Source organism: Falco naumanni, chromosome 9 (genome assembly GCF_017639655.2).
Source record: "Falco naumanni isolate bFalNau1 chromosome 9, bFalNau1.pat, whole genome shotgun sequence".
Classification (NCBI taxonomy): domain Eukaryota; kingdom Metazoa; phylum Chordata; class Aves; order Falconiformes; family Falconidae; genus Falco; species Falco naumanni.
In genome coordinates this window covers 12893047-12919053 of record NC_054062.1, presented here as the reverse complement: position 1 = coordinate 12919053, position 26007 = coordinate 12893047, and the positions used below count along the sequence as shown (strand labels likewise).

Below are 26007 nucleotides of genomic sequence, written 5' to 3'. Positions count from 1 at the left end.
GGTCCAACGTCAGGCTCTTCTGACACTTGACTTCTCTCCCTCAGCCTACCATTGGGCTCGTGGGAATGACCACTATTTTATTGCTGGTCTGCATCTCATGCCTTCTGCTTCTCTTTGCCACATGGAGAAGCATATCAGAAAAAGAGAAGCTGCCTCCTGGTCCCATCACGGTCCCCATTCTTGGAAACATACTCCAGCTGAATCCCTGGAAGTTGCCTGAAAGCTTGAAGAAGGTAAGAGGCTGCCCTCTTCTTTCCTGTGTTGTCTCCACTGCATATAAAACAAAGTCTGGTCCAGACTGTCTCAGCTTTATTCACGAGCTTACTTTGCATTGACCAAATGTCAGACTCAAACAGAAACAAAAGGTCTCCCAGAAATACATACTTCTGAAGTCTATGTATTGCAATAACCTACATATACAAGTCTATATATTAGCAAAAATTATGGTGATGATGAGTCCTGTGCTGACTTCATGGCAGTACTGCAATTTGCAGTGGATTTGCAATCAGGGCACTGATGCTATTGCAATATTCACTATACTCCTCCTGTACCCAGCTCCTTACCATGCCAGCAACATGGCCTAGCCCTTTTTTTGGCGGGGAGGACCCTGCTTCATTTTGCTGCCTTTGTTCCCTAGCAGATAGGTAAGCTTTCCTGGGAGTGGAAGTAGAGAGTGAAGGGGTTGAAACAAAACAGTTTGGAGGTGAACTGTGCTGTCCATTCCCTCCCCTAGCTGGTGTTACCCATCTGTCAAACAAAAACTGTGTGTTGCCAGGCCTGGGAGGGGTTAGATGGAGGGAGTTAACCTGGAATGTTTGTTCCTTAAGGGATTGTGAGGCGGTGGTGACAGATGGATGGGCAGGGCAGGTGTCCCTGGGTTCTTCAGAGCAAAACTGTGGTGACAGCAAACATCACCATGCCTATTATCAGAGGCACACATACCCATACGAGCTCCTTTTTGCTTTGGTGCTTGTGAATTGTGAGCACCCTCAGGCATTCTGCTTTGTTTCAGAGCACTAGGTGATTGAGTTTCCCACCATAAAAAAGACTGGGACTCTATCTAGTTTGCTCTTAAAAAGCGAACGTGAGAAGTGTTCCAGGTCAGATCAAGTAGCCCAAGAATGTTCCTGCAACTGTAGCCAAAAGCAGATGCCTGGGAAAGAGTACATGACTAGTGCAAGGATGCAGTCATTCTCCACTGATATACTTGCCCAGTTTCCAGAGGTCTGTGGCCCAGGAGATTTTAGAGACAGCTGTGGTTATGTTTGTGCTCAAAAACCCTTTAGGCACTTGCTTCCCTAAGTATATGTAACTGCTTTTTGGGCCCATGTAAACTGTTACCTGCTGTGTCCTGTAAAAAAGCATTCCAGACTGTTTTGCGAGCCCTGTGAATAGTTAACTGTTTTCTTTTCTGGGATTTGGGCTTGACACCTCACCATTTCCATTCATATCCCCTGTTTTTTGTACAATTCCCTCTTCCCTTGGCTATAGTTCATAGCTGAAGGATCTCTGTGCTGCTAACCAATGCCACACCTCAGCGATGCTGTGACAATGGCACATCACCCCTCAGACCCCTTTGCTACAAACTTCTTTTCATAGGATTAACATTCAGACATGTTGTTCCTTCTGTTCCTCTTTCCTACAGCTCAGCAAGGAGTATGGCTCTGTCTTCACAATATATGTAGGCCTACAAAAGATTGTGGTGCTGTATGGCTATGATGTTGTGAAAGAAGCTCTGATCGATCAGGCAGATGACTTCAGTGGAAGAGGCAGTCTACCACTGTTAAGAAAACTCTTCCAAGGCACAGGTATGGCCCTGGTAATGTTAGCATACAAAGCCAATGCTTTCAGTACTTCAGGAACACAGCTGAGAGGAATGTGAAGGGAATGGTGTATTTCACTTACTATGTTCATGCATACAAATAGGAATAGAAGACTAAAAGCCCAACTCGTTGCTTGGACCATGGAGTAAATTGGTCCCCTAGAGAACTGCTTAAGGTCCCAGGCTGGCTTCATTGAGTGCCTTTCTATTTTCAGCATGCTTCAAATTCTGGCTATAATTTTGTTCACTAGGTGTGCCTCTAAGATCTTACATTCATCCTCCCATTTCTGAAAATATTGACAGTTTACATATACATGGTTAAGGAACAAGCAAAAGGAAAGTCCACAGCAGAACAAAGACAAATAATATAGGTCATCCCAGTAAGAGCCACATTCAAGGTTAGGCCCTGAGATTATTCACCAGGGGAGTTCCCAGTACAGCATTTATCTGGGTAAAAGTACCTGTTCCCTGGTACTATAGTACAAGCAATAATGATACTCTGTGTGAAGGCACACAGCAGAACATTTGAGCAGTTATGTCAGTGCAAAGGCCACGTGCCTGTGGCCAAGATCAACTCAGTACCAGTGCTGCCTTCTTATTTATGTCCTATCACAGTTTTTCATATTCTGAGAATAGACTCAGTTTTAATCAAAGTGCTGTGACAGATAAAATCTGTCAACTCCAGAACTGCAGAGAAGTTGTTTTTGGGCAGATAGCAATTGAAGTGTAACTCCACAGAGAGGTGTCTTTGCATGCTGAGTACTTGCTGTGTAGGTCTCATTCAGGGGGGAAAAAACCCCAAACCTGTTTCCTCATGAAGGTCTGTTTTTCCTTCCTGTATCAGGCATTCTGACTAGCAATGGTGAGGTCTGGAAGCAGCTCCGACGATTTGCACTCACCACCCTGCGGGATTTTGGGATGGGGAAGAAGAGCATCGAGGAGCGAATCCAGGAGGAAGCTTGTTTTCTGGTGGAGAGGATCAAGAACACACATGGTAGGACACAGACTTTGTGCCTGCTGGGACACTCTGCATATCTGCAGTGAGACAATGAGGGCTGTGGGGCTGCTTCACCAAATCTATGACCCAAGAAGTGGGAACGTGGCTGCTGTTTCTGCTCCCTGCTCCAATAGGCAAAGTTATCATTTCTGGGAGTAGGTCAGTCAAAGGCACTGTGACAGTATGGAGGGGCAAATGTTGGAGACTGGTGTTGGAAAGCATCCTTTATCTTGTTCTGCTTGAGAAAGGAGACAGGAAGTGGAAAAGGGAACATCTTGGCCCCAAAGCCAAGGATGTGGTGGAATTCGGCCATGGAGACAGGGCTAGGCACTGCCAGGTAGCTAAGCAACATGCACTTCTTTGCTTGCCTCCTGCAGCTCCAAGTAAATGGATCCTGAATAAGGGGGTGACCAGAGAACTCATTTACAGATATTTGGGTTTGGGTCCAGTCCATCTGAACACTAGACAATACGTTCCAGTACTGGTGGGGGTGTGCAATGGGAACAGGGACTATAAGCTGCTTTTGAGGGCAGGCCATGAGGTAACCCCCCTGGTTTCAACCTATAAATGTGTTTTCTGGCAGTATGTAGGACCACATTACTTATAACTACCGCCCCAGAGAGTGGCACAGTACCAGACTGGACTGCAGGCTTCCTTCCCACAGCCAGCCTTCAATGTGTGCTCATTCTGCCAAGGCGGGGGGATGAGAGGGTGGGGGGGGGTGGGAAGCAGGTAGAGCTAAAAGGATGCTGCAACATCACTGTTTCTCATGACTCACTAGAAAATTCACTCTGGTTTCATAGATAAACATTCCTGCTACAAATCAAAGAAAACACTCTCACCTGCATTGCTCTTACCCTTTCTCTAGCATGGTAACACCGTATTTCCTATGCTCTACTGCAAACCTCCATTTCTGGCTCACCTTGTTACAGCATCTTTTACTGTGTACTAAAAGACTCTGCAAACAAGATATATACCACTGAAAAGTATAAAGCCATTATTTACTCTTACTGCAAATAATAAGTAGCTAGGACTAGTTATCTACTAGGCTCAGCATTAATATACTCATCACCCCTGATGAGACATCTGCTGAGTCTTCAATGGCCAGGGAGTCATCAGTCAGGCGGGGAAGGGCTGGTGCCATTCCTCCTTGGAACAGGCTGATCCTCAACACTGCCAAGTTGCCATTTTCTGACTCCTTGTTTCTCTTTGAGAACTTAGTATCTTTTCCTGTTGTTGTTCCTCCTCTTGAAACCTTCAGATGCACCCTATCACTGTCTGCAATTATACCTTTCCTTTCTTTCTTGGGTCTAATCTCACCTTTTTCTCACATTGCAGTTCTCTTCTTACAAACTTATATAACTCTGCTATCAAAACTAGACTTTGCTCACAGGCACTTGAACCCCTGAGAGAGTGTTATGCAGCTGAGGTTACGCTAATAGAGCTCATAAACAGGGTTCAATAACCTAAAGACATGGCTCAGACAAAGTCCTCGTGGGGTCACTGGGTCTTGGTGGTGATCTTTAGGCCATTTCTAATAAATGATCTATAAGCCAGTGTTCTGTTGAGAACAGAAGAGGTACTAAGCCATTCCAACAGGGAAATAAGTTCACTTCAAGTACAGAGGAATAAATCGGATAAACTCTTCACCATCTTTTCCAAGGACTGCAAAATTCTGGCTCTCAAGAGGATGCAAAACTTCCCTGTAGTGTCAGAGGAGAGGACTATGTGAAATACTGAAAGAAAGATACCAGAGGTTTTTTGTTCTTGCTGTTGTAGAGCAACCCTTTAACCCTGGAAACTTCCTAGTCCATGCTGTTTCCAACGTCATCTGCTCCGTCGTCTTTGGGGTCCGGTTTGACTATGAAGACAAGAAATTTCTAACTTTGGTTGATTTGATAGAGGAAAACACCAAGCTCCAGAACTCTATACAAACACAGGTGTGTAAAGCTTTATTTAATTAATACATATTTAAATTATTGTAAGATTTTATTGATTAATATTGAGTCATATAATTATTTTTTAATTGGAGTGGATTTTCCTAAATTTAAAGACATTTCTTAAAAGCCAAAAAGGCAGTGAAATAACCAGTTCCTGTTGTTTTTTCTTACCTTATGGAGTTGTATGTCCAGAGAAGGATGTAATTGCAAAAGTTGCTCAATTGAAATCTATCCTTGAATATAGTCAAACCATAAAGTAAAAGGCATTAAAATCCAGTTGAATAATAAGGACCTACTGTTCCAAAACAGTTTAATTCAATTTCAATAATTTTATTCTTACAGCTGTACAATTTCTTCCCAAATGTCATGGAATATTTACCTGGGCCTCATCAAAAACTGGCAAAAAATATTGAAAAAGTTGATCAATTTACTTCAGAAATTATAGCAGAACACCAGGAAACCCTGGATCCCACCTGTCCTCGAGATTTTATTGATGCTTTTATTAACAAAATGGAACAGGTAATGTAAGGGCAAGAGATTTATTTGATTATAGGAAAAACACTGCTTGAATCCCAGCATCTTTTCAGTTGTGGCAGGGCACTGGGCTTTTGCAAATACAGAGGGGAACTTAACTTCATTCTCTCCTCTCCATTTTCTTATCAAGGATTTTTAAATACAGGATTAACAGTACTAGCCGAAGTTAGGAAAGCTGGAGACCAATCTGGTTGAGGTAATTCAATGCTCCTCCCATATTAAAAAAGATTCATGATATTATTTAGTAAAAGTACAAAAAATGCTGTTGTTCGGGAGAGTGAGTGTCATATTTTTGAAAGGACATGAGATGGGCTTAAAAACATACATTATGGGTATAGGACTTTCCTTTTTAAACAGGCTGCTTAGCTTTGTCATTCAGAATGTTCTGCCAAATCTTCCTCCAGGAGAAAGGGAATGGTCGCTCAGAATTCACCATTGAGACCTTGAGGAGGACCACGCTCGACTTGTTCCTTGCAGGAACAGGGACCACCAGTATCACACTAAGACATGGATTTCTGATTTTGCAGAAATACCCGGAGATAGTAGGTAATAGAAAAGGAAATAAACAATTGTAAAAATTTTAATAGGTCATGGGATCAGTTTGGACATTTCCTGTCACTACCACATGTAGCAATGGTCCCCCAACTAAGGAAACGGGTATTTGCAGTGCAGAAACATGTTAGTACTAGTATCGCTTTACTGTGAATAGAACTAAGACTAAGTACATTCATATATTCCTGGTGCACTAAAAAGCAAGTTTTGCTGTAAATATGGGGAGAGGTTTAGGGAAACAGATGGGGGACTTGTCCATTCAACACTTACTTATTTCCTGACAGAGAAAATTCAAAAGGAGATTGACTCTGTGATCGGCCAAGACCGAAGCCCCTGCATGGCAGATCGGAGCCGCATGCCCTACACAGATGCTGTAGTCCGTGAAATCCAGAGATTTGTTGATCTCCTTCCACTTAATGTCCCACATGCTGTGATCAAAGACACCAAGTTCAGAGACTATTTTATCCCCAAGGTCTGTTCCACTATGTCTGAGAAAGGTCATAATCTCTTGAAAACAAAGATGTGTTCTATTAATTTAATTTAATTTAATTTTCAAAACCAATGAAATGTGATATAGAATTGGAATAATTCTGTTTCAAAAGGGATTCTGGCAGTTGAGTCCAACCCCTTTCTATCTGACAAAAAAAGGACTTTTCATCCTCTATGTGAAGAGGGAGACACAGCTTTCTATTTTTTTCACATAAATGTAAGCAATCAAAGTTCTAAATTATCTGGAAGCAATATTAAATACTCTAATCAGACTCACTATTAAAATTCATTAAAAAAAATTCTTTGCCATACCAATGGCATGCTTTTTTTATTCATTAAAGTAATTCTAAACGGGCTAAATGTTGACTACCATTATTTTTAGCTCTGGAAACTTCTCAGTGCTGCTTTGCTTCAGCATGTCTCCATTTTAACTTTCTTATTGCTAATTCAGGACACTATGATACTCCCTGTGCTGAGTTCCGTCCTACATGACAGCAAGGAATTTCCAAATCCAGAAAAATTTGACCCAGGACATTTCCTGAATGCAAATGGTACCCTTAAAAAGAGTGACTACTTCATGCCATTTTCTGCAGGTAACACTTCTTTCTATCTCAGATCCTAGACTATTGTCTCCTAGAACTGCTTTGAGGATTTTAATGGCTCTGTCACCGTGGTCCTTACAGTGATGTCTGTGGCCTGCTAGAGTCACTTCTGGGCAGCTCTGACTCCTGTACTGGAGTGCCAACTGACCTCCTTTTTTAGTCATCACAAAAGCTGCTCCAGTGCATTCTGCAAGAAGAGGTGTATGAAGTGGGACTCAGCCATGCAACTTCTCTCTCTCCAAACCTAGCAGCAAAAAGCAGCAGAATATGAGAAATCAAAGCCTTCAAACTGCCTTTGCTCACTGAGCACTTTCATTGTTCTAGACACTTAGCCCCCCATTGCTTCCCGAACTCTCATGGAACAATGGTTAAAATCAGTTACCAGCAAAACACTTCACTGCCACCTTACTTTTTATTACTTTTTGCTTGCAGGAAAACGCATCTGTGTGGGAGAAGGTCTGGCCCGGATGGAGCTATTCATATTTTTAACAGCCATCCTGCAGAAATTTACTTTGAAACCCGTTATGAATCCCAAGGACATTGACATTTCCCCATTAACCACCAGTCTGGCAAATATACCTCGACCTTATGAGGTTTCTTTTCTTCCACGTTAGCCAAGTGAAGATAGTTGCCAGCTCTGAAACTCATGAAAGCTCTGGTTAAACAATAGTAACTTTCCGATCCGTTGAGACTGAAACACTCAGATCATTTGCTTAGATACTTTATGGAGAGAAATGTGCTTAGAGAATAAAATTGCATGATACTTTTGTAAGCCAGCTCTAAACAGAGACAGAGTAGGAAATTGCATAGGGCAGGAGAATGCTCCCTGTGCAAAATTATATAGGCTCTCCTCTGAACCTACCTCACCTAGCTCAGGTTTCTATCTGGCTCCTGACAACCTGACATGACAGGGTGTGTGGACTAGTGCACCGAGAGCCCTGCTACTTCTATGCCTATCACTTGAGCCTCTCAGCACAGCAGGAACAGGTCTTGTACTCCAGGGTTTCCACAGACTCCGCTTGAGGTATCTCTCTCCTCTGTATTTTCTTTGTTGTGACCTATCTGTAAAACTAAGCATAAAACAGTGGTGGGTTTTTTTTCCTGTTAGAAGATGATCACCTACGGTATTCTTGCTCCAGTACATATTGTCTCCTGTGGTGGGGATGTGGTTTATTGATGACTGGGCAGGTGGGTTCTCTCTTATGTGATTACAAAGCAGGTTTGTGAAATTATAATTTATATTGCAAAATAAAGTAGTACACTGAATTGTTGTTTTTCTGATATCCCAGAACAACATCTTTTAGTAAAAAGCCTGCCTCCACAAAGCTTATATTCCCCAATGTCTTCTAAGTCTTGTACATACCCGACTGTTTCATTTCAATTGTTTATATGGAATATATTATGGCTTGAAGATGGAGCTGGCCAATGATCTATACAATTTCAGTTCTCAGTAACAACATGGGAGAAGGCTGGACTGACCCTATGAGACCTGCCAGAACCCCAACTGTGGTTACAGAGCTGTCCATTGTGGTAAAAGAGGACAAGTTAAATAATACTGGGACACCCCTGCCACCACCCTACCCCGCAGTGCCATTTACTAGATGAACGGCAGCTTGCATTTCCCCATTATTTCATGAAGTACGTAAAGATCATTTCAGCAATGTTACAATCAGGAGAAAAAAAACCAGATAAAAAAGGTTTACATGAGTCACCAAGCATATACATACAGGTGTAGGACTGGCATTGCTTAATTTGATCACATTCCCTGTAATGTATAATTTACAGTGACTACAGTGAAGACAGACACCTGAATCTGCTATGTGAAAAAAGACAGAAACTGTAATATTTCCATAACAGCATTAACTGTTTAAGTGAAACAGGCACAACTTCCTTCCTTTCAAAGTATTAATAAGCTAGATATACCATGGGCTAATACCACAACATTGCAAAGGCAAAAGACACCAATGCCACAGAAACATGGAAATATGAATGAAAGACACATGAAAATATCATCTAGTTTATTGCCATATATCAAAGAGGATCAACTATTACAAGTCTTCTCACCAGGTAAAAAGAAAGCACTCCATACTTTCTCTTAGCTGTGCCATGACTAAGCTAGGCAAAGCAAAAGGCCTGGGGACAGCTTCCCTGTTCCAGACGTCTTCTTCCATGCTGAAAAGACAAGGAGGCAGTCAATACAAATCAGCAAGACGACAGCTTTAGCTCCCACAGACTCCACCATGATATGCAGCGGGCTTTGAGATTAGGGGAGGGCTAAAGCTGTGTCCTGAAGCCTCACTTTGTGTTGCCTGTGGTACAAAAAGCAGTGCAATGATAACCTATAACTATGCTCACTAGGTGCTTTAGTGCCAAGTAATGTTACCTACCACCTCCTGGGACAGTAGGGATCAGATTTTTAAAATTTCAAACATTTAATGGATAGGATTTACCTCATCAACCTTGGTTAACCACAAAACTGAAAATCACCAGTTTAAAAAATTAACCATCATTAGCAAGCTCTACATCCCCCACAAAGCCATACTGCTCACTCTCACCCTGCCTGCTAGCACTCAGTGTTGCCTAGACTTTTTCTTCTGCTGGTACTGTTACAGACAGTGCATTGCAGTGCCCTAGGCAGGGCTATATGAATTTTCTATAGCAAACTTGACACGATGTCCTGTCACTTGACCCTGTGAAAAAGCGGCTTTCAAACTCAATTAATCCATTCTGTGCACTGTTGCTATTAGTTCCCAAATACCTTTCACAGAACACAAGCACCTCTGTGAGCTCAAGTTTCTAAGACGTTCCTAAGAAAGTGGAAGCAGCTACAGAAGCAACAGTCAGATGGGCAAGCACCAGCAAAGAAAAGAACTGGCAAGTTCTCAAATGCACTAAAGGTGTTCCCAAGTGACAAACTCAGGGAAGCAACCCATGAGGCAAACAAACGTACTTGAGCATTTTACCCATAACAGGGCAATAGCCCTTGCCTGAGCTACTATTGTAAATTAACATGACGCGCATAATTAATTGTATGTCTGGACACTAAGGATAGATGTGGGTGAAGGGAGATGGAGTGATCAAAGGTGAATACAAGCAGTTTAGAGTAGCCAGGTGTAAAATCAGGTATCCTTGATTTCTTTTGTTAAAGAGGAAAAAGTAGTGGGCAGAGTGCATACCAGAGCCTCATGTGTGCATGTATGTTACTTACCCCTCGTAGGCTGCAGGGAAGGCTGCTGAGACATTTGTGAATTCCCACAGCATTTAAAAGGGAAAGTTATGAAAATAGTGGCTTTATGCACAGCTCTCAAAGTTCTTTGTGATTCTCGCAGTTATAATTTCAAAGATTGTCCTGGTTTTGACTGAAACAGAATTAGTTTTCTTCCTAGTAGCTGGCACAGTGCTGCTTTTTAGATTTAGTATGGAGAATAATGTTGATAACAGATTGATGTTTTAGTTGTTGTTAAGCAGTGCTTACCCTAAGTCAAGGACTTTTCCATTTCCCATGCTCTGCCAACACAGAGGGGCACAAGAAGCTGTGAGGGAGCATAATCAGGACTGACCCACACTAGCCAAAGGGGTATTCCATACCATAGAATGTCATGCTCAGTATATAAAATGGGGAGAGTTGGCTGGGAGGGGCCGATGGCTGCTCAGGGACTGGCTGGGCATTGGTCAGCGCATGGTGAGCGATTGTACTGTGCATCTTGGGTTTTATTCCTCTCTCTCTTCTCGTTATCTCCCTTCTCATTATATTATTAGTAGTATTAGTTATTTTACTTTATTTCAGTTATTAAACTATTCTTATGTCAACCCATGGGTTTTAGCTTTTTCCAATTGTCCTCCCCATCTCACCAGGCTGGGGAGAGTACGTGACCAGCTGCGTGGTACTTAGTTGCCAGCTGTGCTTAAACCGTGACAAAGATAAATTCTGACCTCTTGAGATGTCCTTGATACCTCTATACAGTAGCATGTTAAGCTATATATGACTGTCTAGAGACCCAAGAGTTGAAAGCAGCTTTGTATCATAGATTAAGCTGTCTGCTGGATTACTGATTAACACTGAAGAACTTTGGATCTGGGACCCACCTTTCTAAACAGATCATCTGTTTGCCAAACAAATACAACAGAGACGTTTTTCACATGCATCACAACTGTAACTCACAATACTTGTGTGCTGTGGTATATGCCCCATGCACTCAATAGAGGCACACACAGAACAAAGGTTCCAACTTTCTTGCTGCTGAGGGAACCAAGGAGAGTTTTCACACTTGTGTTTTTGCCTTTTCAAGCTCACCTGCCCCACTTGGCTGCTTTCACTGAAGACTCAGTCCAAGGAGCATAGCTTTTCCACTCTGCAATGTGTGGCCCTCTTAATAGCCTCCCACACACATGAACACACTTTGGTTACCGATTGTTCAAATCAAGAAGCCCACAGAACTGGGGTCAAAGGACAGATTATGGATTTTATTGCCTAGCTTGTGGCATCTGATTTCTGTTCCAGCTGACTCCCTGCCCCAGCTTCCTGATGGGTTCCATTTGCAGCTGTCTGAAATACTATTGAAAAGTAAAGGAAAATCCCCAAAACCCTACATAAGTGGATTAATTCTCCCAAAATTACAACCTTTAGATGTTCCTGTGCTGTACTCACGCACTGCAAGAAATAGCAAGCTCTGAGGCTCACCTGAACTCTCTTCATAGGCTAAAATGTGGCCTCCTTTATAGGAAACAGCATATGCTATCTACTAAGAGAGAGAATAAAATGATTGTACATGCTGTAGGTTAGAAACATGAGTAACCAGTATGGACAATTACGCTTTAGCAAGGCTTTAGGTTTTTGTATAGTCCGGGGAACATTAGCTGTAAGAAACTGCAGGAGGTAAAAATGAACTGGTCTTTCCATTGGCTTTTCCTTTTCAGATGAAATTTTTCCTCTGTACTAAGGTGAGGTAGAAAATATTTCCTGTCATAATTCCCAGGTTAAATGCTTTTTAGCATCTTTCAAAGTAATGTTTACCTTTAAATTTGAACAGCTATTCACTTGTCACATTGATTCTCGTTTTATATTTCAAATTTCAAACAGTGCATCCTATTTTATTGCATAGCATTCCTATATCATGTCTGTACTGCATTGCTTTCTTTAACTACTCCTTAGGCAGTGCCTTTAAGTAAAATTCTTTAACTTGCTAACATGTCAGAAAGATGCCTAGTTTCTTTATGGCAGCCTCCCTGAATTTCCTTTGTTCCTAATTCAACTCTTAGAAAATGAGGGAGAGAGAGGGAGGCCAATAGCCCCTGGTGAAAAGTAGCCCTGGCTACCTTAGGATCTACTTGTACCACTGGGATGACATACCCAGTTACAAGGATGGAAAGTTGTGTGAGGATGCCACCACAGCCATCTGCTCTCCAGGTCATAACCCAGACCTTACAAGGTGCAACAGCTATCATCTACAGCAGAAAGCGACTAGGACCATTTAATGCCAGTGAGCCAAAGATCTCTCCAGATTCTGCCAAGTATTGCTCCCATATTAAATGAAACATCAGCTCTTCCCACTTCTATCTTCTCAGTTTTATCCTCCCAAAAGAACACCTCTGCCTAGGCAAAGCCTCACAGAAAAGTACCTGTTCCTATGGAGAACTTTTGGGAGAGTGGCATAAGTCCTTTTCCACTGAACTCTACGCCTCTGTTAATCAATCAGAGCTTATTTTACAACATAAGGTCTATACAACACCACTGCACATACTGAGCCCAAACGTATTGTGAACGTGGGACCAAACTGAGCTGAAACAATTTAACAAAAAAGAACACAGCTTTTAAGTTACATCCACTTGCCTCAGGGAAGTTATTCTTCAGCTGCAGCATGTTTCCCATGAGGAGCAAAGGAAATGGCCCAGAAGGCAGCTTCCCTGTTTCAGACATCTTCCTCCGCGCTGAACAGACAAGGCAGATAATGCAAAACAGCGAGAAAATTATTGTGGCTCCTGGAGATTCCATTGCAAAGTAGAACAGGGATGTAGGATCAGGAAGGGATGAAGCTGCATCCTGGAAGGCTCACTTTATGAAGCCTACAGTAAAAACAGCAGTGCAAAGGAAACCCATAGCTCCTTTCATTTCCTCTGGGTTAAGCATTTTAGGCAGAAAAGAATCATTCACTGCTAATAAACTTGGATGAACTACTTTATTTTTTAAGTCTTTGTGACCTTTTCTAAGGTCAACCTTGTTCTACTGTAATATCAGAAAGCAGGGACAAACATTCATCATTAACAAACCCTGTCATACTTTAATAGCATGCCTGTCTTCTGCCTATTACTGTTGCTTATAGGTCTGTCCTCTGATGGGATGCTGCAAATACAACAATGTAGTTATCTTCAGGCCATTGTATACACTTACGATTATCATCCCATTGGATATCTTTTAACATTTCTATTGAACACGAGTACCAGGTTAAAAAGTATACACTTCATTCTAGAAGAGCCGTTTTTCAGCTGTTGGACATGCTGCAGTTTCCACTAATGATTTAAGAGCCCATTCTGAAAACCGTGGGCATCTCCACGAAGTACTGCTCTGAAAGTTAGATGACTTCAGAATAACTTGTTAGAGCAGCTGGGTAGAACCGTTTTGAGGTACCGAGGAAAAAAATCTTCCTCTGGAACTGAAATCTTCTGTTTCTGCTTAAAGAGCTGTATTTGCTAGACTGTTTTTCACTCCCTGGTTTGCAGTTGCAGTCCAGGTCCTCAAGAATTGCTTCAGCTTTGAAGCAGCTGCATAAACCGCTTTGATGAGATACTTTGCCCCTTGATTCTCAACTGTCAGCCCTCCTTTTCCTCTGTTCTCTTCTGCATTCTTCCTTTCAAGCACCTGCTACATCCTTATTGTATTTTACACCAGAAAATGCTGCAGAGACGGAGATGCAGTCTCCCTCTGTACCTCGGTACCTTCTCTGGAATATCTTACAGACTCCTCAGGTAAAATGTTTGAGCAGCAACCAAGTTGTGCCTCTGCTTTTGGACTATACACTTCCCTAGTACAATGCTGTTCACACACCCCTAGGTATGGCTCTTCTATGGTGCTGCTCTCCGAAGATCTGCAATCCTTGCCATGGTTTGGGTTCTACCAGCCACACAGAAGACCCTCAAGCAGAGAGGGGAGTAGTTTCTCAGAGACTGAACCGGTAACAGAGCTGTCAGCTCTTGGCCTAACTGCGATGTCACTGTCACACAATCCTCCAGCCAGCCAGGTAGTCAGTCTCTTAAATTTCCTCCCAGTAGAGTCACTTGTGGGACACGTCTTTCCCGTTTCTGCTTCCTGGAGGTGGGATACTCAGAGTTTGTGCAGGAATTTGCTATTTCTTAGCTCTCCACTGAAAACACTAAGCACTTGTTGGCAATGCATGGCTAGATAGATTTCCATCTTCAGAGTTCCTGAAGGTTTTCATCTTTGTGGTTGTAAAATAGCATTGTGTTTTCTATGCGTAGAAAAGCAATTTTTTCAACAGGAACAAGATTTGGTCCTTTGCCTTTCTTGCTTGAGCTTGTGGAAGTTTTCTGTGCTGACGCATTGCTCCCCTGGGGCTCTCCTGCAATCCTGTCAGGGAAAGACAAAGAAAAGAGACATGCCACGTTATTCTTCTTTGAAATTTTCAGTGCCCCGATCACAGAGATTCCTAGACCTTCCAACAGCACACTGGGTTGCATGTGGTGAGTGGATCTCTTCATCAAAGCAATTATCAAATGCACCTGTGGCTAAAACAAGACATGGCTAAGCCAGCAGTTCTACAAAACCAGACCCACGTAGAAGTGTCTCTGAAGTACATTTAAACCAATTCTTGAGCCTGCTCTTTGCCTTGCTATAGACACAGAAACCAGACACTGGGACTCTGACTATGAAGAGGTGGGATGGGGCAGGTCATGAAGGTCCCTGCAGAATGAGCGTTCTCCACGTGAGGCAAGTACAGAAGGAACACGATACAATGGGTTTACTTTCATGTGACCACATTTAGCTATCCACTGTCACTCAGTCCCCTCGATCCCCCTGGGCCTTGAGGAGTGAGGAGCAATAGCTGTTAACAGCTGCATGGATACTGTCTTAAGAGGGCACCATCCCAATTTTAGTCATGACCCTGACAGCATCCTTTGCTTTCAGACACATCTTTGGAGCCCTAAGTGCTGATTAGGGCTTACAGCTACTATGTGTGTACTCCAGAGGGGTGTTTTGTACAGTCACAATCTATTTAGTCACAAGTTTCCAGTTCTCTGCTGAGCAGAGGAAAACCTCTAACCCTTGTGCCCCTGAGAATGTGTTCTTTCTTAGTTAGCACTAGCCTGTCCTTGGCTACAACCCTGTCTGCCCAAACACAGACGATCTTTATGTCCAACTTCCACGTTAGGAAAACTTCCTACTGGGTACTGGGCTGCTGCCATGTCCATAGCTGCCCTTGGCAACATAGCATGCTCCAGGCACACGTTACGGAAGGAAAGCCTTGCTGCCGCAGGGTAAGCTTGGTACATTAAACCATGCTTAAGAAGGGTGAGTCACACAACCATCTCCTCTTTTAAGAAAGACTAGCAGCCATGAAACATCTTTACTATTATGTGCCTCCTATGGTCTCAAGATGAAAAGGTGTCCTACTGGGTCCAAGGCTGTCGGAAGTGCTAGAGGGTACAAACACAAAACAGAGGAGAGCCGTGCTGTTCTTCTTGGCCACTTCAGGAACTTACGTAGCAAGACTGATGTTATGACCCCAGTGACAGTGAATCCTCCTTACTGTGGAACCATGAGTTTTGGCACCCCAGCTGGAATGAGGACATTCAGTTATGTGTTAAGGAAACGGGAGAGTGACCGGGTGTTGGTACCCATGTCAGTGTGAGTTTCTCCTTTAACAGATGGCAGCCCAGATGGGACGCTAAGACACAAGAGGAAGGAGTCAGGAATCTCTTCTGGATATATCTGTTAACAACGCTCTGCTGCCGGCAAGTAGGTGAGATCACCTGATGAGACTTAGACACAGGTAATTCCAGACACAGACCTGAAAGTGCTCCTGTGTTTAAATTTAAAAAAAAAAATCACATACTGGTGAGGAAGGTAATAAATTTAATAAGGTTGGGAATATGCCCAGCGTTGAAAGAGGGGGTGCCCCTTGCTGAGGTTTTAGAGAATTGGAAAGATATCCCTGGCACAGGCTTTGCAGAAATGAAAATTGATTATTTTGTGCCAGGACGAATGGCCATTCCTGACTTGTACTGGAGGAGGAGGACCAATGGATATGTGACCTCCTAGAGGAACTGGTAAGCCTCATAAACAAAAAATTTTGAGAATTATTTTAGAAGACACTGACAGCCAGGATATTGATTATTGGTATATACAGTATCATTGGGCGCAGCAAAGAGGTAAATCACCTAAAACAAGGGGAAGCTCACTTGCCTCTACCCCAGAGACAGAGAAAACTGACCTTCCCACTGCAGGAATGTACCCTTTGAGGCTGGAATACATTCCTAACCCCAGAGCAGGACCCGGGGCTCCTCCAGAGGTTCCTTCTGTCAGTCACTGTGGTAATGAGACATGAACGCTGGAGATGGAAATGTGGTCGCTTGGCAGAGTAAAATGCCGAGATGATGCTGAAAGATGTGCACAAATGGTATGGGGAATTGTTACAGATTATACTCCCAGCTGGAATGCTAGGAAAACTCTGAGAGTATTATTCCAAATGGAACAGGCGGAAAGAATTTTTCAGAAAGATAGAAAAACTGCTCAGAGAAGACAAGGACTTAATCCTTGGCCCAAACAAGATCCTAATTGGCAGCCTCTGTTACATTCTAATACTTTAGCATGTTTTTTTTGTGGAAGTTCAGGACATAGGCAACGGGAATGCCCACTTTGCCCGACAATCTCAGAACAAGGATTGACACCCCCACATCATCCATGGCCTCATTCACAACAGATGAATAAGATTCTTGAGGAACTGCTGAGAGATGAACCTGGAAGGAACAGAGGTAAATGAGTGTGGACAAACTGCTGCAAAGGTAAATGGAATTCTAGTCAATTTTTTTATCAGAAGAAACAAGTTATTGCTAAAGGGGTAGTAGGCAAGGAGGTGAAATACCTTTCGACACCCCTTCCAAGTGTTTTAGCTGGAAAAATTGCATAGGGAAGATTCATAATTTCTCCTAATTATCCTATATCATTATTAGGGAGACACCTGTTGCAGGAAATGTGGGACTCTGGTATCTCAAGGGCCTGACGGGATTCGCTTAATCCTTATGGTTTCTGAAATTGTGCATGTTTTAAAAAAATAAAGAACTTCGTTTTTAAATACCATTGGGATTGAAAGCAGCTCCCTGGGAATTGTGGAGTACCTTGAGTGAGGATGTGAGATTATTAGTATCAGCAGGACTGGGGCAATAAAAACAAAAGGAGGGACTCTCCCCTCTATTAAACAGTATCCTGTTGTTGCAGAAGCAATCCCAAGCATTCAAAAACAACTTTATTTTTTCCTGAAAAAAAGAGGAATTCTCAGAGAATGCCAAAGCCCTTACAATACCCCAATTTTACCTGTAAGTAAGCACAGAATAGATGAAGATTGGATTCCAGAGTATAGATTTGCTCAGGATCTGTGTGTGATGAATGAGCATGTTACCTCACCCGATAGTTCCAGAGTCTAATTTAATACTTACTCAGATACCACCGTCTGCAAATTCTTCTAACAATCTTAAAAACTTATATTTTTCAGGACATTCTACTTCAGTTCAATATGTGGATGATCTTTCTAGCCAGTCATACAGAAGAAGAATGTGTGAGACACTGAATACCTGTGTATATGACTTGCAAAACAGGGATGCCGCGCATCTCTATCCAAATGACAACTTTTGTCTAGGACAGCTTATTGTTCTTGTGCTCTAGAACCAGTAATTAAAGGAACTCCCCTTTGTATACGGGCTACAGCAACTGCTGCTGTGCTAGTGGAAAGAACTCTGACTGCTGTTCTGGGACACCCCCTGACAGTATGTGTACCCCATTAAGTGAAAATACTTTTGAACCAACATACTTTATTGAGAAAGTGTTTTTTCTGTGATAAAGTGCACATCGATATGAAGCAGTGCTTTTACCTGCAGATAGTGTGAGACTTGAAAGATGTAATAACCTTAATCCAGCTACCTTAATGAGGGAGAAAAAGATGATCACAATTGTGAACAAGGGGTAACCACAACGAGTAAGCCATGAGATGATTTAACAGATCAACCTTTAGGTAATCCAGATTTGAGGTTTTTTACAGATGGATCATCATACTGTGAAGACGGCTGGCACTGTACCGGATACACGGTTACTAGAGATTCAAGTTTTACTGGCCAGACCTTTACCTCACAATCTAGGTGCACAAGGTGCAGAAGTTGTTTCCTCTCACTGAGGCTGCAAAATATGCACTTGGACTGCGAGTTAACTTTTACACAGGCTCTCAGTACACATTTGGAGCTTGTCATGCTACAGGTATGTTATGGAAGGAGTGTGGGTTTCTTACCTCCTCAGGTAAGACCACAGCATATGGAACTTTAACTGAAGAATTATTGGAGGCAATACAAGTGCCCACAGAATTGGCAGTGATTTACGTAAAGGCTCATACCAACTGCTGAGACAATGTATCTCAAGGAAATGCCTTGGCTGATGAAGCAGCAAAAGCTGCTGCATGGCAAGTGACTTGAGCAGTGACTCTGATTCCGACTGAGCAGGGTAAGGCTGAACTCCCAGATGGAACTCATCTCTACGAAGATCGACCCAAAGAAGAAACACAGACCTGGGAGAAACTAGGAGCACAACAACGTGACAGACAGTGGCTATTAGGAAGTAAACCACTACTTCCAAAGAGGTATTTACTACCTATCACTTGCTGGCAGCACAACAGAGCTCACGAAGGGCCAGAAAGTATTGCTCTTAAAATCCAACAACTATGGGCAACCCCTGGAATTTATGCAGCAGCCAAAAGAATTTGTGAGACCTGTTGGCTATGTAAAGAATCTGCCTCTTTAAGAATGAAGACACTGCTGGGAAAGACACCTTCAGCAACAAAAGAATCCTTTTCAAAACCTTCAGACTGATTATGCTGAAATGCCTGAAGTAACGGGGTTCACATATTGTTGTTGTTTATCAATTGTCAGGGTGGGCAGAAGCTTTCCCTACTCAGAAAAATGACTCAAAAGCAGTTGTTAAAGCTCTCTTAAAGGAAATTATTCCTAGATAGGGAGTTCCAGAGCTAACTAATTCTGACAGGGGCACTCATTTTTCTGCAGCTGTATTAAAACAGATTTATCATTTGTTAGGAATTCGATCACAATTACAAACTCCCTATCATCCAGAATCCTCAGGACAGGTAGAGAGGATGAATAGAACTCACAAAGAAATTTATCAGTCTGTAAACAGACTAGGTTAAAAAGACGTGAAACGTTAAATTTAGGTTTATGGGATGTAAGAAACACTCCCAGGCAGCCAATTGGAATTTCTCCGGCAGAAATTCTTTTTGGAAGGACTATAGCACTACCAGGAACTTATGTCCCAAAGACAAGTTTGTTGGACGGAGGTGAACAGGTAACCCAATTTTTATTGTGTTTGCAGAATTCTTTTTCAGATTTGAGAAACCATGCATATTCGTATCCAGGAATTAACATCTTTGTTCCCTGACCTATCAACTTGGTTAAAGAAACGGATAGTTACAATACCTGTTGTGATCTTTATAGTTGTGTCTGTGATTGCACTAATGCAATGTTCTGTAAATTGTGTGACTGGCTTAGTAGCAAAATTACAAGAAAGAGCAGAATGCCCCGACTGTGCCTTCTGATGCTCATCACCACCACGCAACAGGCTCAGGGCAAAACCCATCTCTCACCTTGTTGACCTCCAGGAAACCGTACACTTGGCAGCCCTCGTTCTTCTGCTCCTGCATTTCCTAGATAAATCCTTCCCTCTTGCACTGCTCTATGCCATCCGGGTTCCCAAAGGTCCAGCCTCGTCGCCTGTATGCTTCTCTGACATCGTCACAAGTATCGCAGCACCTGCAAGAGCACAGTCATCATCTTATCTCTACAGCAACAAAGAGACACTCCAGCTCAGGACTCCAATCCCCGGTGGATTTCATTTCAACAAATCAACAAAGCAAACATCAGGGACTGGACACCAAAAGGTGGTCTAACGCTCCTGAAGGAGCTTGAGCTTCCCGACGTACTTTTTGAGATTTTGGCAGGAGGATGCAAGCTGTTTTAATGCAGCGCTTAAGTCTGAAGAGGACTTTAGCCGTCCATTCAGACAGCCAAGTCAACCCTCGGCAAAGAAATTTGCTGCAGAAACGACATCACTCTCCCACAATTCTGAGCAGCTTGGAACTTGCCCACGTGAACAAAGCATCTGCCTGTTTCTATTCCTCCCTTCCTCTGTTTTTAGGGCAAGACTGCCGACATCGGAGGCAGGGTTAACGGCAAACTTTCTTCATTGCTCTTCTACCTCTGGACAACATCTCGCTCACCAGAAAAAAACAATAGTCTGTCTTGGTTCCGTGTTGTGCTGGACAAAACAAAAAGTTGAAGGCCGGAATCATGAATCCCTCAAGACAGAAACTTCTCTGGGGAAGGACGCAACTTGACAGATGGCCGCGATTGAGAGACGGGACGCAGCTTGATGCAAGCAAGCGTCACTTTTTTTTAAAGGCTTTGTTAAGACTTTGTCTAAAGCAGACCCAAACAGCAAGTTGCAACTGATACCGGAATTGTTACACAAACGACACTTCAAATAGCAGACAACAGCGTGTAACGCATAATCCCGTCCCAAGATACGCAGGGAACACAGTTATACATTGCTGTGGAACTAGATCAGGGTGGGAATCTCCCAAGCGGAAAACTGACACTCAGTCCTCCAGAAAAACGGTGCTGACAATGCACACACATGAACCACTGGCTTACTAGAATCTCCAAGGAATTTCTGTCTTTGTCACGACTTTACAATTCTGCCAGTGCCTGTGCCGCCTGTGTGTTGAAAGCACAGCCACAGTACAGCTGGGGCACAAACTCGCCGAGTTTTATGTTCTTAAGTGCAGAAGGCTGCAGAGGGACTCGTAAAAGAGGAGATGAGAGCTGGTGACAGCTGAAACACGCCAAAGGGCAAGACATGCCTCCAGAAAACTCAAACAGGACCTTTGTTTTTCCAAAACCCAAAACAAATACCAAAGGTCCGCAAGCTTTGGAGTTCGGAATAAGCGAGCCAAGGAACTGCACGTCTAAGATTTTCAAGAACACGGGCTCCTATTAGGAGAGGCCCCTGAAAACCAGGCTGTTTCACTCACAAATCCTGACAGACAGGACCAAGTCTGCTGGATTACAAAAGCCCTCTAAGGCTCACTGTCTAGGCACCGCCGCACTAGCCTCTTACGAGCCTCAAAAAGGTGGCTTCTTGGATAACTAAGGCCGGGGCAGGTGATAACGCAGACACTGCTGAGGGGACAAAAATGTTATCGGGACCCTCTTTGTTGAGATTGGGAGGCAGACCAGGTGGACAGAAGTGACTATTAAAGACATCTGTATTAGCCACAGGGGGGAAAAAAAAAAAAAAAAAAGATTTAAATTAGAAAGTATGAAATATGCATGAAAATCAATCATTAACCTCGCTTCTTTAATCAAATACTTTATGGTAGTCATGGTCAAGCAAATACGAACTTTTAGGAAAGTATACCCATTCTTAAACCACTGTACCAGACTCACTTTCTACAGCTTACAACATTCAAACATGTTGAAAGTACCCTTAAGAAGTCAACCAGTATGGGTTTTGATCCTGCAATTACACTAAAAGGTAGTGTCGGGAAGAATGCAGCTTAATAATTCCCATGCTTTGTCAAAGCCATGATTCCTGCCATTTGAAGAACACCACCTGTACAACACACGGAGTCTTTCAAGATACAGCAACTAGTAACAGCTTTCCGAATGTAATCGGTAGCTGCCCCGTCGAGTAGTCTCCGAGAGCACCCAGAGGTACCGCACACAGCTTAGATACCATAAAGAAACCGCAGTGCGCAAAACCCCACATGCAAAGTTTCGTGCTGTTAACATGGTCCTCCACTTGCATGCAGATATGACACATGACGCTGGAAAACTCGGCCCGTGTTAAAAGGAAGGAAGCGGTAAATAACAATAATAAAAAATTAAAAAATTCAACCCTCTATCGCCATCCAATGGAAATTAATGAGATGACAGCCCAGCACAGAATGCAGCCTACCACAGAAATCATTAAGCTATTAACTATTTTAATGCAACTATGATCAGGAAAAGCCTCCACATCCCACTCCATAATATTTAAGGTCAATGATAAAGAAAATGTATTTTTAACTAAGAAATTTAAAGCGCCAAAGCAGCTAAGTGGCAGAACCAGGCCTCGTCCCTAGTGTAGCCCTAGTCCAAGGCCGGTTTAAAACCCAGTCCAGTTGATCAGTGGGAGAACAGAGAAACAACAGATGACCAATTTGTGCGCACAGGCACTCTCAGAAATGCCAGTCTTTTTAGAAAATTTAGTATACGAATTCCTTGTTCAAAGACGAAGCGCGCTTGAAGGAGCATGTGAGTTAAGGAGGAGCTAGGAACTGAGAAGATGCATCACCTGGGACAGCCTCTGAATACAGAAAGGCTGCTAAGTGGCACAATAGTAAGAACTCCATCACCACAGTCCCATGACAACAGGAGAAGCTCTCGTACCTACCCACTGTTCAGCTCTTGGCTTAGTTTAGCCTTTCAGCTTCAAGAACAGAAAAGTTAAATCTGCGTTACAACAAATCAGCAAACTCAGTTCATGCCAATACACGGAACTACACTATCTCCCAGAACAGATAATAAGGAGCTCACGTTTTAGAAAGACAAAGTCGGGACAGTATTACCATTACATTGCAACACTACCAGAATCGTTCCTGGTTTGTATTGAAGTTAAACAATGAAGTCGTAACATCTAAAAACTGCAGACGAGAGGTTTATGTAGCAGAGGACCACTTACTCCAACTTGTAACTAAACATATTTCAGTTGATGTATCAGTTATCATGTATGCATTAACACACACCAAGTAAACGCAGTAAGATGATAGTTTAGGCTTAAGGGTCAAGTCCAGTGGAGCCTTCCCTGGAGAGAGGCTCTTTCCCTCGAACCAGCTCGTCCCATCTGTCAGCCTCCTAGGCTTTAAAGATGCAACCCAAGTCAAGTTTTGCCAGAACAGCTGCTTGATTTCTACTAGGAAAAGCCTAGTCACTCAGCAGCTTTGCTCCTGAAATGCATCAACGAGTCCTTGTCTCAGTTTCAGGGGGACTAGGCAAAGACTTGCCTCGCAAAAGTACCGAGCATTATACACACACACATGAGCTTGTCTGATCTGCCAGGGTAATAGATTTGTGTCCTATAAACTCTTCAAGAGTTTGTGGTGTTTAAAACACTGTGAATTCAGCCGTCCCTTGTTCCCATGAATCTCATAGCAGGCACACGGCGATGGAAAGACTAAGAGAACATGCATCCAACAATGGCAGAATAGCATCTTACCGTGTCTCTCTGCTTCTGGAGTCACACGACTGGCAGCTTTATCCAAGCGTTGTTTAATCGGCTTGTGCTCTACGTCCAGCTGCTGCTCGCCTGCTACGTCCATGGCATCGATGCTCAAATCTGAAAGCAGCAAGCACGGAAAGCGGTCTATGAACCCTCAAGTGTTACGGCCTGCGGCAAGCTGAGGAAGTGCAAAGACAGAACCTTTCAGCCAGCAGGGTAAAAATGTGCCAAACCGGGAGAGCGTGTACTGCTAGGGCCAAGTGACCTACAGGGAATAAAACGCACGGTGCAGCACGCTAGATGGCCCTCTCAGGTACAGGGCTTGGTGTCCAAGAAGGACCGTTTCCAACTTCCAAGAAAGCGCTACCCTGAAAGGTAGACGCGCTTAAGGCAAAAAGCCAAAAGCAAACCCCTCAAAGCCCAGAACCATTTTCAGGAACACAGGAGTTAAGACTAAAATTGGTTGAAAGCTGCCTCCTACCTCTTCCCCCGCCACCTTTCCCCCTTCAACATCAACACATTTCCTGCTGATCCCTTTTCACAAAGAAGATTGAGGCCTGTGCTGTCAGCTTGGTATCGAAGCACCACGATGCGCTTGCCGGCTACACGCTCTCGTAGAAGGCTGACAGCTTCTCCGCACACAACAGCCGAGGCTTCCAGTCTCTCTGGCCTTCCCACGCCCTGTTAAACGTGAGGAAGGCAAAGACCGGTAACAACTCGGGGGGTCAGGAGGAAGTCAAGATGCACTACATCTAGAGCCCAGCGCATTACCCAAAGGCATTACCACAACAGAACAAGAGGCAGGAACGATCGGTAGACAGGCAGATAACATGCACGGCAGTAATACCCAGTCAGACTTGCAGGACTTCCAGTCACTTCATCCCACAACTTTGTTTTGAATTTAGTTAAAAGGTAATCAGATTCTTAACGCTCATTCTGCTTTTATAACTTCTGGAGAAAGGCTAACCCGTGGCATTGGCATTACAGTCAGAATTCAAGTACAAAAGTCACGGCAAAGCTGAGCCTTGCCAAGTGACTTCCAAAGCAGGCTCTCGAGCCTTTCAACAAGACAGTCAAGTCTGGAGTCCCAAGGGAACTCTGTGCCAGCTCTGTCAGTACGGCTGAGCTCTCTGACAAAGTACACCGCCATGCAGAAACGTAAAGTGGGTTTATACCTCAGGCTCATTTACAATCCAGAAAAATAATACTGCCCGACTGGACGCGCTGGTTTAAGCGCCCAGCAGGCCTGGCTGCGTAACCACGAGCGACCACCAATTCCTCCCAGTCTGCTGCCCAAGCAGCAGCGCAGCACTCTGAAGCAGCGGGCACACTCGAGGACCTCGTGGGCCCTCGGCAACTGCAGACGTTATCCCTCCACAGTCAGCAGTCCAACTCACAAGCACAAGGCATATGTGGAAAAGTAACATCTAGACTGACCTTCAGTTTAGCTCCCCTTGATTTGTCAGCGTACGGTTCCAGATGAACCTAGGTACAAAGGAAAAACAAGAGCCCCGTTTCACTCGGAAGCAAATCAAAAGGCCTCTTCCCCTCGGCTGCTCTGGCCCAGGAGCTGACTGTCAAGACACAGGATCAGCGAGACACCTCCCGACCCTCCCCGGTAGCTAAGCGCTTGCCGTTCCGTAATGCTTTTTAGAGAAATCAGCAATCGGGGGCGAGGGGTGGGGATCCCACCGCCGGCTTCCTTTTCTTTCCCTCGCCTGCAGACGGCGGGAAGAGGCGCCTGAGCCACCCCCCTGCGACAGCGTTACCGCAGGCCCAAGGCAGCCTCTGCGGCCCGCAGCCCCGGCCCGCTGCCACGGCCACGGCCAGCGGCTGGGGGAAAGACAAAGCCCCTCGCAGAGCTGCTGCTGCGGCGGCTGCCCGGGCAGCCCGGAGGCGGCGGGGGGGGGGGGGGTGGGCGGGCGCCGAGAAAAAAAAAAAGAAAGCAGCACCGTGAGGAGCCCGCTGACCACCGTCACTGCCGGGGAGTCGAGACCCGCCGGCAGCCCCGCCGGCCCCGGGCCGCCCGCCCGCCTCAGCCGCCACCAGGCGCTCCCTGCCGCGGCCGAGCGCCGGCCCGCCACGCCCCCCCGGCCGGCCGCTGCCCCCCGGCGAGGCCCGGGCTCGCCCGCGGCCCCCGGCCGCCCTCAGCCCGCCCGCTCACCCAGCGCGCCGCCGCACCGTCCCGGCCCGAAAGTCCTCCAGGCTCCCGGGGAAGGCCCCGCACCGCCACAGCCGCTCCAGGGCGCCGCGTGGCCGGAAATAAACCCACCTTCCTACGCCCACCGCCGCCGGCCCCGCCCACGCCCACCGGCCCCGGCCCCGCCGGGCAGCGCGGCCCGAACCGGCCGAGGAGGGTCTGGGGCTCCCGCTCTGCGCCGGGGCGCGAAGGGGCTCGGTGCCACCGCGGGCTCCTCCGAGCCGGCCCCCGGGCCTCTGCGGGGGCCGCCCGCGGGGTGCGGGCTGCGCCGAGAGCGGCTACCGGGCGCGGGGGGAGAGGCAGGCGTAGGAAAGACCCCGCTCCCTTG

The 26007-nt window shown here is 44.7% G+C and overlaps 1 protein-coding gene and 1 long non-coding RNA gene across 7 annotated transcripts; one reads left to right on the top strand and one right to left on the bottom strand.

The window, feature by feature from the left end:
- On the top strand, positions 1-8185 carry LOC121093450 (cytochrome P450 2H1-like). The gene is made up of 9 exons (XM_040605750.1): positions 1-233; positions 1646-1808; positions 2667-2816; positions 4599-4759; positions 5102-5278; positions 5698-5834; positions 6125-6317; positions 6786-6927; positions 7369-8185. The coding sequence occupies exons 1-9, from the start codon at positions 66-68 to the stop codon at positions 7548-7550; spliced, it is 1473 nt and encodes a 490-aa protein (XP_040461684.1). The 5' UTR covers positions 1-65; the 3' UTR covers positions 7551-8185.
- Positions 7994-25772, bottom strand: LOC121093452. 6 transcript variants are annotated; one of them, XR_005829580.1, is made up of 6 exons: positions 25644-25772; positions 24264-24964; positions 23961-24160; positions 23477-23596; positions 19806-19971; positions 7994-14518 (listed from the first exon to the last, which is right to left on the bottom strand). It is a non-coding gene; the product is annotated as an uncharacterized LOC121093452 (long non-coding RNA). The 6 variants fall into 6 exon arrangements; XR_005829582.1 differs by lacking the exon at positions 19806-19971 and adding an exon at positions 16383-16908; XR_005829578.1 differs by lacking the exon at positions 19806-19971.
- Positions 25773-26007: the final 235 nt, after the last annotated feature.